At 31.2% G+C, this 19,021-nt stretch overlaps 1 protein-coding gene and 1 long non-coding RNA gene across 3 annotated transcripts in view; one reads left to right on the plus strand and one right to left on the minus strand.

Annotated features, from left to right (window-relative positions):
- Positions 1 to 15,995, plus strand: part of LOC143047660 (neuronal acetylcholine receptor subunit alpha-6-like) — a 67,308-nt gene extending 51,313 nt beyond the window's left edge. For both annotated transcript variants that reach the window (XM_076220844.1, XM_076220845.1), the window contains exons 4-7: positions 4,291 to 4,748; positions 5,664 to 5,750; positions 6,924 to 7,042; positions 15,497 to 15,995. In XM_076220844.1, the coding sequence (XP_076076959.1) occupies positions 4,291 to 4,748; positions 5,664 to 5,750; positions 6,924 to 7,042; positions 15,497 to 15,826 (994 nt within the window). In that variant the 3' untranslated portion in view covers positions 15,827 to 15,995. The remainder of the gene's footprint in view (positions 1 to 4,290; positions 4,749 to 5,663; positions 5,751 to 6,923; positions 7,043 to 15,496) is intronic.
- LOC143047658 (uncharacterized) lies at positions 8,703 to 14,715 on the minus strand. Its single transcript, XR_012969625.1, has 4 exons — positions 14,597 to 14,715; positions 13,660 to 13,698; positions 11,665 to 12,012; positions 8,703 to 9,418 (listed from the first exon to the last, which is right to left on the minus strand). It is a non-coding gene; the product is annotated as an uncharacterized LOC143047658 (long non-coding RNA).
- Positions 15,996 to 19,021: the final 3,026 nt, after the last annotated feature.

Below are 19,021 nucleotides of genomic sequence, written 5' to 3' on the forward strand. Positions count from 1 at the left end.
AAGAGCAGTTATTTCAATATGCTTTTTTCAAAATTCAATTTAGATAGTTACATTTACACTTTTTTTCTTTTTCTTTTGGCTACTGTTTCACATGCCGTTACTAAGAGCTTCGAATAAGATGCAATATTAAAATTCGAACACTCATTTTAAAATCAACAAAATAAATCCAGATTTACAAAGGTTGTTTTATGTGATCGTTTTTATTCCGTGTTGATATGTATATCAATTACATAATTTATAGATTCACTGTTTGCAAAAGTATGAAATATTCTAAATACTAAGGATTTCTTATTCCAGGCAGATAACCGTAGCCGTATTTGGCACAACTTTTTGGAATTATGGGTCCTTAATGCTCTTCAACTTCGTTTGGCTTTCTTTACCATTTTGACATGAGTGCACTGATTAGTCTTATGTAGACGGGACATGCGTCTGCCGTATTAAATTATAAGCTTGGTACCTTTAATAACTATAGGCATGTCGTTATGTTCTATTGTTTTGTTAAATTGTGTATTTCTCTATCCTGAATGTTTTTTTTTTTTTATTTGTATTATATTCCTTTCATGTGATGTTTTCATTTTAGTGTTATATTTAACATTGCCATGAAAGCGGGAGTTTTGGCTAGCCACAAAACCAGGTCCAACCAACCATTTCTTTCTAAAAATGTCCTGTACCAATTCAGGAAAATTGCAATTGTTATTTTACAGTTCGTTTCTGTGTGTGTTGACTTTCCGAATTGATTTTCCTTTGAGTTCAGTATTTTTGTGATTTTACTTTTGCATTGTCGTTGGGTTTTTTGTTGCACTTTGTTATTTCCGGTGTTTCGTTATTTTCCTCTTATATTTGATGTGTTTCCTTCAGTTTTTAAGTTTGTAAACCGGATTTGTTTTCTCTAAATCGATTTATGACTTTCAAACAGCAGTATACTACTGTTGATTTAATTTACCCCACAATACACTCTACATGGCTGAAGACGTTTAGCTTGTGGATGCACCAAGTCTTACTGCTTTTGGTGTTTTTTTTTTTCAATTCATTCAGTGTTTGTTTGTTTGTTACACTACGTTGATTCTTCTTAATCGATTATCTTGATTTGAACATTGGTAAACTACTATCGCCTTAATATGAAACGATAGAATTCAAATTTGAATTAGACAACCAGTGATAAAATATTCAATGGGATTTTTTTGAATTCATATCAAGGCATGATTAGCATGACGTTAAAGAGATAAACTTTATTTACAATATTTCGCCGTCATTTATTTTAGTTGTATTAATTTGATTCAAGGCGATGCATTAATTCAAAGAAATATCCTGTCATTTTGGATTTCAATTGCTACCAATTAAATGCATTTTTTTCTTTTAATGTTGATTAGATGTGAAAAACCATCTGACACATTAAAGTTTACTATCCCAGAGGTATGTTGCTTTTGTAATATTTGGTCCTTCTAAGTAGGATTATTTTCGATTTTAATGTATTTAAACTTCCGAATAGAAATGACCTTCTAAACTGATTGTTTTGAGTGGCATTGTAGAATAAACTTGCGTCTGGTATACTTATTAATCAGCCTTGAATAATTGTTCTTATTGTAAGGCTTTGTTTACTGGTAAACAAGACTGACTTGAATAACACCTTACTAGCTTAAACATCTTGTTCTAGACGGGAAGTAAGACTGCAATAAGTCAATTTAAAATTGAAAATGTTTGCAATACTTTGATGAAATCCACTTGTGTGAAAGAGGTTTAGAAGATTGAACCTCATTTATCTTAAAATCAATATGCTCAGCAAAGAAATTGATTGAAGTAACAGTAAAAAGCACTTTGTTTTCATCAGTGTCGTCCTTGTTATTTCGGAACGATTGTTGAAAACAGGAATGCGGAAAAGTTGTCAAAGCTTATTGATTGGAGGAGATGAAATGATCACATGTAAATTATTTTGTCTGACCGAAATTTCTATCGTTATAAGAGTTTGAATAATCTTAATTAGGCTACAAGTGCGCATTAAAGCCTATAGTAAATATTTTGCCGAAGGTTCTACTTATAAAACATTGAAAACAAAATGATAGATTTAATAAAAGTTAAAGATCATCGTAATCATAATGTACGAAGGGTATACTGTTACCAAAGAATTGTTAATGCCATAATAGTTATCAAAAGTACCAGGCTTATAATTTAATACGCCAAACGCGCGTTTCGTCTTCATTAGACTCATCAGTGACGCTTAGATCAAAAGAGTTAGAAATACAAACAAATACAAAGCTGAGGAGCATTGATGACCCAAAATTCCAAAAAGTTGTGCCAAATACGAGTTCGGTTATCTATGCCTGCGACGGAAATTCCTGATTATTTCAAATAATTCATACTTTTTCACTCATTAAACTTGACCATGACCATGACCTTAAAAGAGAAAAATTGAAGCTCAGATTACAAGGTAGAACAACAAAGAGGCAAGGACTTAGAACTTCAACTTTGAACATTTCTTCCTTTGAGTTAGACTTTACATTTTCTACGCTTGAAACAGCAGACTTGGCTCCATTTTATAAGATCAAATAACATGCCATCGTATGTTTAACATTTACGCAATACTTGAAATATTTGAAAGTAATGAAACAATTTTAGCCAATTAGCATTCTGATGCCATTTGAAATAAAAAAAAAAAAAACCAGTTTGAATAAAGTAAAAGCATAATTTGTTAACTGTTTAAGATATTTACCTACTTGAAAAACCTGGCGGAAGGATCCACTAAATCTACGAATACATCAGGACGATGAGCTGACTTCAGTTAAAACTCAACAATACTAATTAACAAAAAACTAGACATCTAGATAAAATTGCATTATGATATATGATATAATACTAAAAGAAACAACTTTCTACCAGAGTCTAAATGGCACGGATGGTGTCAACTATAGTTCTGTGTATGTCTTTCAACAATGAGCATGTAATACACTGACTTAATTATGAAACAATTCAAAATAACAAAACCGACAACCTAATTTATGACAAAACAATAACTGAAAAACAATTATGAATGACAGCAACCAAAAACAACCACTAAATTGGACTCGAACATTAAGAATGTGACGGTTGAACATATTAAAATAGATAGAAAAAATAAAATAATGGATAAGCGGTCAAATTACACCTAGAATCATGATAATACGTATATATACTAACATATTAAAGAAATTATAATGAAATGGTTAACAACCAACACTCATACACCTTCAATCAAAGTTGACTTACTATTGTTTCAATTTAACTTTCGAAACGTTGAATCCCGTATGTCTGAAAGTGTTGCTTGCCAAGAAGCTGGAAATGAAAAGTGTGGGAAAATTGATTCATGATACTGTGGTAGGGTTTTGTTAATCGTTAAATATATTATAGCAACTATCGAAGAAAGAATTAGAACACGTTGCGCTAGTTTCTTTTGTATATATGCAGCTCATGGTATTTGCCTTGCCCTTAAAATACAGGATGTCTATTTTTGTGTGTACATATAACTCATTGGGACAACCTATTTGTTATTATCCTGGGGATTTTTAAGGTTTATTGACAGAAAATACTTGCAATGGTGTCCATTGAAGTTATATAGTACCAACATCATCTTCGAGTTTCACATTGTCTAAAATAACAAATGAACTGTAAAATATAAACATTATACCCAATGCCGTTAGAAGCATCTTTACTAAGAGTATTAAATTGCACGTTTAGCAAATAAAATCATTATTTTGTTTTAATTTTTGATTCAGTTGTCATTAATCTACGTATTGATACAATAGGTAGATGTCTTGGTTTTAAGCAGCTTTTGTCACAGCATTTCTTTGTTTGCTCATCCATCAAACGAATGGCAAACAACTGTTCTGACATGGAAAACAACAGTTCTGACATGGTACATGCATTTCCGTATGTAGAATATGGAGGAATAAAACTCGTTTTAACGCTAGTCAATTTTCACACTTCTATGCTATTTGTGTAGAATTCGCTTGTATTTTCAACATTATGGAAGCAAAACAAAAATAGCCATAATAGATAAAAATTAGAAAAAGAAGAGTATAGAACAAACTTGATACGGAATATCAATGAAAAAGGACCTTATATCTTCCGATGAACTGTTTTAGTAAAGGGCGAGTCCATCTTTGACATAACCATGGTTCGTCAACAATTTGCTTTGACACGGGTGACGTTTTATAAAGTCTGAATAGCTTGTGCAAGCTCTTAAATACTGTGACAATTCAGTCGTTATGTCCATTTAGAAAATGGTAAGGCATGATTTTTGTCTGTCTTTTTTTTCAGCGTTGATACAGAGATATCTATGAAGGAACCATTAATCATATTGCTTGCTCATGGAGCAGTATTTTACAGTCCTCAACATCGACTACGAAGTCGGTGCGAACTGGATTTGTCTCGTTTCCCGTTTGATTCCCAGACTTGTATGATCCGATTTGGATCATGGACTTATGATACAACTCGTGTAAACTTTACTCATTTAGGATCTAAAGACAATAACATTGAGTATAGAGATTTTCGAAAAAACAAAGAATGGTCTATTCTAGAATCTTATGTCACAAAACTTGAAAAACAATACGATGGAGGTGGAGAAGATAAATACTCAATAATGGAATATAAATTTCACTTACAACGAAATCCTGTGTATTACACACATATGTTTATAATGCCTGCTGTATTGGTGGCAGCATTAGTTCCGTTTCAGTTTATGCTTCCACCAGAGTCAAACGAGAGAATAACGCTGGGTAAGAATAACATTATTACTCATGATTTATGTCTTAAAAAGAAATATTTAATAAGGGTATTCGATACACATTTGAAGGAAAGGAGACGTTTAAAGTGACAGCAACTGAACCCACTTAATTCTGATAGCCTATTTAGATTGATATATTATCCCAAGTCTAGCCTTTTTTTTTAAATAAACTCAGTTGAAACAACCAAACAACATCAATACTAAGAATCGCAAAAAGATAAAACACACACAAAAAAAAAGAAAAGTTAACGAATTGAGCCAGGTACATATAAAGGGTACTATTTGTTAAGATTGAATCATTGCCTCTACCATTTCAATTCTTACCTTTGTAGTTTTTGGTTTAAAATTGTTTTTTTTTTAAATAGTTAGAAGGAATGATTTAAGGCTATAACATTTGTTAATATATGAATTTGAACGATCAAATTTATTTGATGGAAAGCAACTTTACATTAGTTTGATTTGATATTCCTATCACTGAAAATGTAAAGAACGACGGTTGTTGAGCAAAAAACTGCTGGGACATTAGAATTTCACTCTGGTCATTGGTGGGATTGATATAAATACTCCTTAGTTTTCCATCAGAAGAAGAGTTTTTAATATACAAGACCAATTGACATTAACAGGAGAGTACCCAACATGTTAATTACTTATATATCACCAAGTATACAGAAACATGTATGTTCAGTGCTGGTCGTAAGGTCGATATCTGTTAAATTCATTTTGGAATTAAGACCATGGCAGAAAAAAACAAATGTGATTCGTTAAGTGTGGAGCTGTTTAACAACATTTAGGTTATCGTTATGAATAAAACAATTATAAACATCATTAAATAAATCAATGTAATAAATTGTCAAATATAAATAGTTCCCGTCCAGAATTTTTACACATGTTTTTATTTCCATTATAGGTTCTATTTTAATGTTAGGTTTGTTATTGCTATTGACGATGCTACAAGACATGCTCCCAGAAACACATTCTACTGTGCCAACACTAGGTAAAAATATTACATATGTGCAATTGCCTACCTATCTACATCGCAATTTTATATATCGTGGTATGCCTAGTCTATTAAATGGACATTATGCATACAATTTGTATAGACATAAATGTGTAAGAAAGTAAAAGTTCATTGGTTAGATATTTACGAAATCAAATGTCATTTTAAAAAGTTAAATAACAAAAATATCGAACTCCAATGAAAATTCAAAACGGAAAGTCCCTTATCGAATGGGAAAATTCAACTCAAACACATCATTTGAATGGAAAAAAACTGTCACACTCCTGACTTGGTACAAGAATTTCCTTCTGTAGAAAACTGTGGATTGAACCTAGTTGGCTAAACCTGTCACTAGTATGTTCTTTACATAAAAATGAATAAATATATGCGACAGTAGTTATCCGATCCTCAAATCTCGTTAATCGATTTAGAAGAAATAAATAAAAGATACAAACAAGAATGTGTCCCAAGTACACGGATGCCGCACTCGCACTATCATTTTCTATGTTCAGTGGACCGTGAAATTCGCATTAAAATTAGATAGATCATATCATAGGGAACATGTGCACTAAGTTTCAAGTTGATTGGACTTCAACTTCATCAAAAACTACCTTGACCAAAAACTTTAACCTAAAGCGGGACGAACGGAAGGACAGACCAACAGACGAACGAACGAACGCACAGACCAGAAAACATAATGCCCCTCTACTATCGTAGGTGGGGCATAAAAAAAACCTGAGGGAATATATAATAAGAGAGATTTTAAGAGACTTTCGTATATTAATATCAAAAGTATTTGAGAGTCAACTTGAACTGCGAAGGTAAATGGAAGGAACCATCTTATATGTACTGTAATCTGAGATGTCATGCTCATCGATAACTTCTAGTGACTACAAACAGTAATGTTTTGTTCATTAAGTTTGATTATTTTAAATATATTCTTGAATTTTGATTACATGCATACATTTTTACATACAAACTTTATTTTTCTTGTAAATTCGCCGATGTAAGGATTTCACAGTGAATATTTGCGGGTTGTATTTTGGATATTCAAACCAGATATATTGACCACTTATAAAAAAAAGAAGTGATTGTTCCGTAATAATATCAAGATTTTCTTAGTATAGAACACATAGAAAAAGTATAAAATAAACTCTTCTGCATTTTTAGCAAGTTATTATACCATAACGGCGGTCTGGATTGCACTGTCAATTCTGACGTCTATTTGGACCATTAATATTCAGTCTCGAGGACCACGACGACAAAAGGTTCCAGTATTCATACGACATGTAAGTATACTATATATACTGTGTGTAAGATATTAGCGGGACAATCAAACTCATAAATCTAAGTAAACGGACAACGCCATGGCTAAAACAGAAAAAAACAAAAAAGACAAACAGACAAATGGTTTACTTTAATTTATAAATTGTGACTTGGATGGAAAGATGTCTCATTGACTCTCATACCACATCTTCCTATATCAATAAACAATATTACACAAACAGAACATAGAAAACTAAAGACTAAGCAACGTGAACTCCACTAACAACTGGGGGTGATCTCAGGTGCTCTAAAAGGATAAGCAGATTCTGTTCCAAATGTTGCACCCGTCGTGTTGCTCATGTAATTACAAACCCGGTAAAAAGTCTTATTCGGTAGGTCACATTTGTGAAAAGGAGACCGGGTGGCATTAACTAAATAAGGAATATATCCGCGAACATCTGTGAAACAGATATTCAATACCGGTTAACTTGATGGTGTCCGTAAAATTTACGATGGGATGATTTCAAATTCACCATTTGGAACTCTTGGTTTAATAGCTTCGTTGTGAGTAGCAACTGTCTATCAAGGAAATCATGATAGGAAATACAAGCACGGGAATATCGTATCAATTGGGGAAATATATATTCCGTATGCAGGCACCGGTGGAATGTTGCTACATAGAAATGGAAACTTTACAATTTGGAAATTATATGACGGTCGCATAAAATTCCTTTTATTGACAACGATGTGTGAAAAAAACAAAACAGACGTAAAATCTAAAAATTTCAAAAATATGGGTACAGCTGTCAGATGATGATTTGTTTCACGGAGAACAAAATACAAAGAAACAAGAACTATAACTCTACTATTGACGGGGTGATCTGCAGAAAGGTGACCATTTCATGCCCTAATAGCAGCATCTGCACTGCTCATTGAAAACAAAAGTATCTGTGATTTTGAAGTCATTTAATATGAAGTCAAAAACGAGGAAAACTTATCATGATCGTGGCAGTGGTAATCTTTGACACAGATTTATTTAGTTATGGTCAAATAAATCACTATTGCGTCGGTAAATATATCGATCTGCAGAAGATTTCATTTCAACTTTCCATTACGAACTTTTCGTTTATTGACTTCATATATATAACCCTATATTGATTTTAATCACGACAGAAAAATGGTATTTTAGAAATGCATATTAACAGAGAGGTGTATACTCCATTAACAGAGAGGTATATACTCCTTAAACAGGTGTTGCTTCTTGGTTTCTACAAGCAATCGAAACTTCACAATGGCAAATTTAAATAATTTCGTTGCCTTTAATTGTAACTGTCTGCTACACTTCACTATCAAGTGACATGCGCAATTTGTGAAAGATGGAGGCTTATTGTGTATCGTGTATCCTTTATATCAAATGCAATAAGATAGATATTATTACAATAGTAACCAAAATATAAATTATTTTATATGCAAATATCATCTACATCGCAGAAGGTTAAATTGATAAAAATGACAGCAGATGGATTTGCTACAGGCGATAATGGATAATTATGTCATGTTTATTCTTCTTAAAGACCTTGTTTAAAGTCCATCACAAACGAATAAAGAAAACAAATGGCGGGAGAGGAACACAGTTGGTGTTCATAGAAAAGTTGAAGATGTATTTGATTATTCATTTTACCATTATCTGAACTTCAGTATTTATTTATATTTGTTTGCTTTTACAAATTTTCTGAATTATGTTATCTTAAGTATTCAAATTCAAATAAACTAAAATTAAATACCAATTCCCTATTTATTTATTTATTTATTTTGCTTTTGCCTTCAAATACAACATGAAAATCTAACAATGATTCCCATTGGTTTGATGTGTATAGTTGAATTAACAAATGAAGTTAATTTAGAGTGGTTTCAATTTTTGTTACGTTTAATGAAAAATGAAGAAAAATAAAACCCGCAACGATACAACCCAAGTGGTGTTTGTTCTTTAAACCTTAAATTTCCAATAATTACTGGTATATCATCAATGATGTTATAAGTAACATTCAAAAGTATTATAAATAAAATTCAGTACATATGAATCAAAACAAATCTATAATTTATAAAATTAATGTTAAAATTATCACAGAAAAGAAAATATGTTTTTCATCATTTGCAGATTATCACACTGACATTCGGCTGTTTTTGATATTTTGACTATTTTTTTTATATTGTTGATATGAACATGTAAATAGAACAACGTTGGCACTCCTATAATTTACACAGTTACGTAAATATAATTAGTTGCAGTATTGCAGTTATAAATATTGATTTAGAGATTGTGCTTATTACTGAAATGACAGACAAATGAAAGTTGTAAACTCCTATGTTCGCAGAAGAAGCCTCGGATGTAACGTTTGCTGAAAAAAAAAGAAGAAGAAAAAACAATGTTATAATACTTCTTTGTTGACATGAGTTATCATTGATATGTTCATAATTATAAATTAACTGTTAACAAAATGTTGAATTTTTTAAAATCTAAGACTTTTCTACCTCAGAAATAGATTACCTTAGCTGTATTTGGCAAACCTTTTATGAATTTTTGGTCCTCAATTCTTTTCAAATTCGTACCTTATTTAGCCTTTTAATATTTTTTTTTATTCGATCGTCACTGATGAGTCTTTTGTAGATGAAACGCGCATCTGGCGTAAATATAAAAATTTAATCCTGGTATCTATGATGAGTTTATATACATTCGTTATTCAGAGCGAAAACAGTTAAATCTTATGTATATATTCTTATTACTTGTCAGATGTGTTGTAATTCCTTGTTTCATAAGTTATACGACTATGGGTATGTTTTTTTGTTCGTATCCCAAATGAAAATAACGTCACGTCATTTGTTTAAATCACTTTGTTTTAAACGCTGTTAGCCAATCTCCATAGTATACTTCTCGTTTATCTTTGCTGTAAGGTTTTAAAAATATTGCATCAAGGCATCATATTCTGAAATGGCGAATTAAAATTCAAGAGTTTTTTAGAGTAAACCTTGCTCATTCTAAACGTTTAATCTGGTTAACTTAATAAGAAATTTTTAGTAGTTTAAAATGATATTTTAAGAAATCCAAACATTTCTGACTAGTTGTACAAACACGTGTTTAAATTAGATGGTTTCTGAAATGAATATATATACAGTTGGATTCTTTGTTTTCTTCTGGTATTTGCAGTTTATGTTATCATTAATGTTTAAGAGCACATGTAATTGATTGATTAGAGAAAAATATAAGTTAAATCAATTTATTTATATTAGTTGAACAGCGGTATACAACTATTGCCTTCATCTATATGTGAATTATAATAGGAAAATCGGTCTTTCAGAAGATGTAGTATTTAGGACTGCAATTGTCTTTGTGTTGATTAATATTTACACTTCCCAAAACTATAGATTTATTTTCTTTATTTTTTTCTTTTAATGATGAATATTTAAACCTCATATCGGCTAATTGGTCCTAACAGTATGTCTCGATGTATTAGACTGTAAGCATGCCAAGAAGGCAATATTGAACAACGATTGTGTTTAATATTTTTTTTGGATTATGTTGGAATTATTACAACCCAACTGAACCTTTGATATTTCCAGCTGCTTTATTTATAATGATGCGTATCAATTGTTCGCAAATGAAATAAAAATATAAAGGCTTTGTAGTTTTTGGATTTTTGTTTTGGAGTGAAATCACCCCTTGTTTATTGTGGTTCGAGTTTAATTGTAATACTGTTATGATTTCTCAAAAAAATTACATTTATCCAATAAAACAACATGTTATTTAGCTCTATGCAGCTCTATGCACTGATTCTAGACAAGTTCGACCGTGTTCTATTTGTTGTGAATTGTTCAGTAATGGTAATCCAACACTTAAATAAATGATTTTGTATCTTAGAAATAAAGCAAATCCTTACCCCAGGCCTCACGGTCATAAAACTTTCGAGCATGTTTTTTGTACTCAGACTCGAAAATCAACCAATCAAATTGCTTGATTTTATTTTCCAAGCATGATTTTTGTGCTCAGAGCACTGAGCAAAGTTTTATGCCTTCAAGGTCAGATATACATGTTGTCCAATGTTGGTAACGTGTACGTCTTTTGAAGTTTGGGGGTGTACTCAAAATCATTTTTGTTTTGTATTGCAAAATTTGACATCTTTTTAAAAACACTTAGATATTGATGGTTATATGCTCCGAAATATAACATAAAGAAGGTTGTGTAGTACCTTGAATCACCGCCATTTTTTGTTGGGGTTCGTGTTGCTCACTCTAGTTTTCTATGTTGTGTTTTCTGTTCAGTTGTTTGTTTGTCTTTCTGGATTTTTCTTTTTTAGCCACGGCGTTGTCAGTTTATTTCTGACTTATGAGTTTGAAAGCCCCTTTGAAATCTTTCGCCTCTTTTTATCACACTAGCATTGTATATATCTGCAGAGATCAATATCTATTTTGAAAATGAATGTAAAAAAATGCAAGAGAAAATGTACTTCTTCTTTCAGGTTTAGCTATTGCAATAATATGAATTTAAGGAAAATCTATATAATATGCTAAATAGTTTTCTTTAGAATGAATCGTTAAATTTTAACTGTCTTCTTTAAAGGTTCTTAAAATCAATAGTTATGTTACATACCAATGCGAATTGTATAAGCTGTCAAATTTGTATTTACTAGTATGCATCCCGTGTTTTTGTTCGTTTTACATATGAACTCTACGCCATCTGTCGTAACTGTATAATGTAGGGTCGAATTTCGAGTATATGTACAATTTGGTAACAATTGTGCTTCTCTCTGACTAAGATCTTGAATTCTAGGATAATCAAGGAAGGAATTATCTTCTCGTTTCTTATAACACCATTGAAGATCATTTGGATGGTAACCGACATTACCCTGACATATCAGTTTTAACATTGTTCCATTTTTAAACACATCCAGATATGGTTGTTTCGAACTCGTTATCGGGTAAATAGCTTCCTTTTGCTCTGTAATGTACCGTCGGTTAAAATTATTTATATTTACAAATGAATATTTTACGATATCAAATATAGTATACCAATTGTTCTGGTGAGTGCGATAACGTTCCTGGAAAAATTGCGTGAAGCCAATATCGCCTTATTAATATATTAATCAAATTCGTGGACGGAAAGTGCAACTCAAGTTTTAGTACAATGACATATATACTGATATTTGCTTGAGGGAGTTCCAACTTTTGTTAAACCTTAATCATGAATTGTCAAATTTGTATCGTTCAAATCATGCAAATAACTTTATAGCCCAACTGTAAACTGTTGTGGTTTTTCAGTTATGACGGGTATTTTTTCGATTGATGACTTAATTTTCCGTTTTGTTTCTTTCTCTTCTTTATCCAAGCCTTGGCTCCTGGTCGGTTCGGCCATTAGGGATTCTAATATCGGGTCGGAAGTAAATACACCAATCAAAGATGCAAGGATTGCAATTTTGTACGCCAGTCGCGCGGTTTTTTTTTTTCTTCTTTTATCTAAGCATTAGCTCCTGATCGGTTTCTAATAAAGGGCCGGAAGCAAATAAACTAATCATAGATATAATCATAGATACAAGGATAGCAATTTTGTACATCAGCCGCACGTTTTATCTACATATATAAAAACTTATAGTGACGCTTGAATAAAAAAAAAGTTCAGAAGGCCAAATAAAGTTCGAAGATGAAAAGCTTTGAAGATTAAAAATTCTTATAGATTTTACGAAATACAGCTAAGGTAGTTAATTCCTGGGGTAAAAAAATCTTAGTTTTTTACCAAAAAAATCAAAGTTTTGTACTGATCGATTTGTATTTAAAAAAAATAGTGCGATACTGATTTTCGTCGGTCACGCTTTTTTTTTTTTTTTGCAATTATCTTCATCAGGTAGAGGTAAATCACTTCAGTTTAGAATTATGGTATAATATACCTCCAAAACATAAGTATATATAGGCACATTAACAATAAACAGTTGTATACCATATCAGAATATAAAACTAAAGTTGAAAAACTTAACTTCAAGAAATAACATCTGAGTATCATAAACTTTATTATTGGTTGCTTGACTTCATACAGAAACAATCAATAATCAATAATTAATATTTAGAAAAATACACTTGAAAATTGTAACGATATTTATACATGTTTGTAAAAATACCTTGTATGTTTTGTGTCTAAATTACTAATAATCTTTAAATAGTGAAATAAATTGAATAATGGGTTCAACTAAGTCCAGGTTTATTATTAACGACATACACAAAAGGAAATCCGTTAATTGAAATTCACATTTTCCTCATTGTTATTTTCCTGTTGTAATAAAAACACATTGTGTTAAATATAATCCAATATTTTAATTTAAAATACCAAAAGTTTGTTGAAAACTCATCGGTTTCTATTTGTTTTATATTTTCCTCATATTGTTTCGTGTTGATCATTTCATTGATTTGTTTTAACTTTTATAATAATTTTTTTAGTGATCGTGTATTGACAGTGTTACATTTTATGCCGGATGTTCATCTACATACTTTGTTCTTTTGTTAAACACTAGAACTGATTTACATTCAATGTGTACTAACATTGGTTTTTTTGACTTTTTTAATGATTTTTTATTGTAAATTTTTACCAAAAAAATACCTGTCGTCTTGGTTATATTTTTACAATTTTCTGCATGAACTGAAATATAAGGAATAAATCAGAATGCATTTTACATGTAAAAGAAGTCAAATATAAAATGAAAAATATCACGAAGCATCTTTTTTATCATTGTCATTGAAAGAAGGAAAGAGAGAGAGATTCATAATTAAGTTTCTGTCAATGTTTGAAAATTAAATGCGTTTGACTTGCCATATGATTGTTTTCACTAATAGAATATAATGATATTCGTTACCCACTGAATTCAAAAACAAATGATATTATTATATAAGAAAGTTATACATTACTGATAAAAAAAAAATAACGGATAACTTGAAAGAATCGGTTTGCACCATCATTGATGAAAAACACAACACTAGTTTTTTATCCTGATTATTATTAAAAACATTCCATTCTCCCCATAAACCATAAAATTTGGTGTTGATGAATAAACACTGTTATATGCCTTGCGCTAGGCCAGCAGTGTTTGTTTTAAAATAATCACAAATGCACATGAGGAACACTTCAAAACAAATAAACACAAGCTAAATGAGTTAGTTTGAATGAAGGCTTAACCTTCCGGAAAACCTGAAATTACCCTTAGTTTTTGGTGGTGTTCGTGTTCTTTATTCTTTAGTTTTTCTATGTTATGTCATGTGTACTATTGTTTGTCTGTTTGTCTTTTTCATGTTTAGCCATGGCGTTTTCAGTTTATTTTCGATTTATGAGTTTGACTGTCCCTCTGGTATTTTTCGTCCCTCTTCTATAAAAGGCATTCTATAAAGAATATAAATTTGAACGTATGCTGTAAAATGTCTTGTGAAAAGAAAATACTTTTATACATGCTTACAAACACGCTCAAATGTAAATAAAGAACATCTCTTACTAATAATTAACACACAAGCTTTATCAGTTTGGTTAACACTATCAACGTCCCTACCTTTTTGTAGAAAGACTACTGTAAATAATTTAAAAAGGAGCATAACTTCTGCCATAGTCATTAATGTTCATGTTAATGTACGGATGTGAATTTAAAATAATGTTTCGTTTAAATAGGAAATGACTATTGTTTAAAATTTTTCTCTTCCCTATGTTCACGGGTTTTTTTCTTTATATTCTATTTCCACGAATGCTGACTTTTTTAATTATTTTTATTTTTTTTTTCACTTTTAAACACTATTAAAAACGAATTTGATAAAATAGTTAAATTCAAAAATTTTAATTATAAATGAAAAGAATGATAAAGAAAATCTATTTTTTTTCAAAGTGAATCGTGGTCAATGTTTAATATCATAACCGAAATGAAATTAGGAAGTTTAATTGTAAAAAGGTCTAAAATGCAAATTGTCAGTCGTCACACATTCGTTTATATTCTGATCTATTTGATATTGTTTCGGGTTTTTTTTTCAACTGTCAAAAAATATCATCTCCACCTCATTTGCAATAATTATGTATATACCTGGCATAATTTCGAACCTTGTTATAGGGTGTCTCAGTTGAAACTTAATGTGTTACTCCCTTTCGTAAGTAAGAAAAAAAATGATACTGAAGATCACATTAATATACTATGATAATTTATTTACAACTTTTATAGATATGTCTTTATATCATATATTACTGTACTACGCATTCTAATCTAAAGGTATATTTGATTTTTTTTTAATTAATATAACTTTTAGCGATTCTGGCAAAAAATGTTTCAATATTCTCGATGTCAAAAAAAAGCTAATTTTCGATTGATATCATAGCAACCAAATCTCTCCTGATTTTTAATTGTCGAGACAATGAAATTTATTTCCAGTTGGTGAATAACATTTATGATATCTTTTTTTCATTGCAGTTCTTCTTACGAGGCTTGAAAAGACTTGTTTGTCTCGGCGATGACACCTATTATCCTTTGGATGAATCTGAGACGGTTTCCATGAGAGGACTCGATCGACCTCTTGACAGCATGACTAAACCTGATACCACGACTACACAATCAAAGATGGAAAAAGACATCGAAGAAATTTTACGTCACGTTCATACAATGGCTTTCAGGGCTACTGTTCTGGAAGCAAGACAGGATGTGAGAAATGAATGGCACCAGGTGGCGTTAGTCATCGATCGTCTGTTGTGTTTTCTTTTCTTTATAACATTCCTTTTGTATACATTTGTTCTTTTAGGGTAAACGGGCATATGTTGTTATGTGATGTCTCAGACTTAGTCAAGGATAATCAATGTATAGTAAATTAATGAGCGAAGAATTATTTTCGATGGATCAAAGTAAGGATACCAGATTTGTTGTTTTTAAATGTATTTTTTTCACTCTTCGTAAAACATAAATGTATTTACAAGAACATGTGTGACAGTTTTGTTTTTGTTTTAATATGGTGCATTCTAAATGCTGATAAGGACCATAGAGGCTTAATTTTTATGTAAATATGAATAATGAAATAGTAGTTTGTGCCATTCCTAGCAAAAAGAACCTGCAATTTCAACTGACTACTGAGCTTCAGGCAAGATGTTATAAATGAATTAGACCTTGCGGCTAGTGTCAAAGAATCGGATTGCATATCAAAGCACTGTTTGCTACATTCGTTTGAGGGATAACATTATCAGTTAATTTTAATTTAGATATATTATTACATCATGCCAGTACCAGATATATACAGTATTCATTTTTAAGATCCCATCATTATGAACGCAAAATGTTTGATACGTATTTGGTTTCGCCTTTATCTTTATACCATGCTTACTTTGGACACCAGCATCGTCTCTGCACTCATTTGTGACGCTCGAATCCAAGCAATTGAAATTTATCAACCCATTTGCCGCTGATCCTGCCTGTTGTCTTTTAAAAATCGGTTCATGTCTTGCCATATAACTTTCCATAATTCTTTATCTTTTTAAGATGCATTTGGTTTGAACATTAATCTTACATCTCATGATCCATGTATGTTTTCTAGAAGAGAGGCGAAAGACACCAAATGGACATTAAAATTTATAAAAAATAGAAAATAAACTAACATTGCATACTTCGTCGTGCTGCTCATGTAGGTATAAACCCGGTGAAAAGTCAAATTTGGTATTTCACATTCGAGGTGTGACAACGGCTCTGTCCTTTTTTGTATAGGTTAAAGTAGAAACAGAATCACAACAATAACCAAAATAAGCTAGAGTGAGAGTAATATGATTGCCCCAACCGAAATGGTCTAAGCAGTTTATGTTTATTACAATTCTAAATAAAGTCGTAAATAGATCAGAAACACAAGTAAGTGTAATGTGGATAAACATCAGTTCAAGACTGTTAACAGAAGGTATATAATAAATTCTTTTCGAACAAAACAATGCCACTCAATGCACCCACAGTCGACATAGGTGTGTTAGATATTGATAAAAAAGCGACAAAAGATACCAGAGAGACAGTCAAACTCATAAATCGAAAATAAACTGACAACGCCATGACTAAAAATGAAAAAAAACAAATAGACAAACAATAGTGCACATGACACAACATAGAAAACTAAAGAATAAGCAACACGAACCAAACCAAAAACTATGGGTGATCTCAGGTGCTCCGGAAGGGTAATCAGATCCTGCTCCACATGTGGCACCCATCGTGTTGCTCATGTAATAACAAATCCGGTAAATAGTCTAATTCGGTATGTCACATTCATGAAAGGGAAGGGGATTGTAGTTACGATGTAAGGAACATATTGGATATCATTTGTGAAACGGTTATTCCATAACGGTCAACCAACTCGTGGTGGCGTCCGTAAAATTTACGAAGGGATGATTTCAATTTCACCAATTGAACTATAGGTTCCTCATAAAATAAATGACTTAGAAGCAAAGTTACATCAGTGTTCACCTCTGAATGTCAAATAACAGTCAGTCGATACATTGTCCAATTGCAAGATGTACATCAAAGAAAATCAATACAACCTCATAAACAAACCAAAACGCACATCTGAATTGGTATCTGATTTCAATTTAGCTATTCAAAACCTGACAAGTGTCTATAAGTTTTAAATCACTGAATTCTTAAATCAATCTTACAGAAACAAAGAGATCCCCTTCATACCCTTTTAAAGTGTACTAAAAGCCATAAATTGAATATCCTTACTGTTAACCCCGTGTAAAAGGCGACTTTTAGGCGAGTGATTTATTTCAAAAAGACGCTTAGTTAACGACTTTAATGCACCCGCCTAACACACGGCTGTATTATATATCATTCGAAAGCTGTTAATCTGTACTTTCTGTTTTGCCCGGTCGTAAAAAAATCGTACAGTGCAATTTTTGTTAAATCAAGGTCAAAGGTCATGAAAAAACATTCCAATTTTTGAGATTACTAAATAAAACGCCATTTTTCTAATTCTTGTACCATAAAATTTTCCAAAAGATCATATGAATTTTATGGAACATGATACATAATTTCCAAATCAAACAAAAAATAAGAGATTCGATGCGCAAAATTTCCCGAAAATTGAAATTTATCACAAATCCTAAAAAAATGAAATATTATTCAAAAAGCAAAATATATCTTGGGGAATCGATATTTGTATGCTAAAAAATGAATAAATGTATATGTTTTAGGTCAAGGAATATTTGTTTTGTAATTTTAAGATGCAATTATTAGTTATTGTTCATGGAACAACCTTCTATTGACCAAAAATCTGCCATCTGCAAATAGCGATCATTTTGTTAATCTATGTTAAAATAGCACATCGATAATTGTGAATATCAGGGAGGAGAATGATTTTCCATAATAAAAGAAGGGTTATTTAACGTAAGAAAAGAATATATGCAGGGTAATTGAGGTTAAAATATGTTTTTTACGAAGTCAAACTTTTTTTACTTTTTGTAATCATGTTTAAATGCAAACATTACTTTGCGACTAAATCGTAGACCACATTGAAATAGGTAAACTTGTTTAGAAATACTTTGTTGTCTAAAGCGGGATATAAACGAACTAAATAAAATGCGGCTGCTTCTTATTTAGTTTAAAATCGTGTTATAGTAAGTCATATTCAATGTGTTTAGAAGTTTAATCGCTTTAATTATTTGAATAAAAGATGCTTTGAGTATTTTCTACATAAGCTTTAAAAATACAAATGTACGGAAGCTTATAGGGGCCTTAAGTAACTAGCATAAGGCCCCTATAAGCTTCCGTAAGAAACAAATAAAGTTAATCAAAACCATGAACAAAATAAAATTAAAGTCCAAGAGACGAACACCTGTCAAAAAAACACAGCATACCATGAAAACGAACACTCCTAACAGCGAATGATCTTATGAGGTCAGAAAGGGTATTTGACTTTTTCATTTTGTTATTTCACAACTGCTTATAGTGTTTTACATACACAATGACATTGATTCATGG

The sequence above is a fragment of the Mytilus galloprovincialis genome, chromosome 10 (genome assembly GCF_965363235.1).
Source record: "Mytilus galloprovincialis chromosome 10, xbMytGall1.hap1.1, whole genome shotgun sequence".
NCBI lineage: Eukaryota > Metazoa > Mollusca > Bivalvia > Mytilida > Mytilidae > Mytilus > Mytilus galloprovincialis.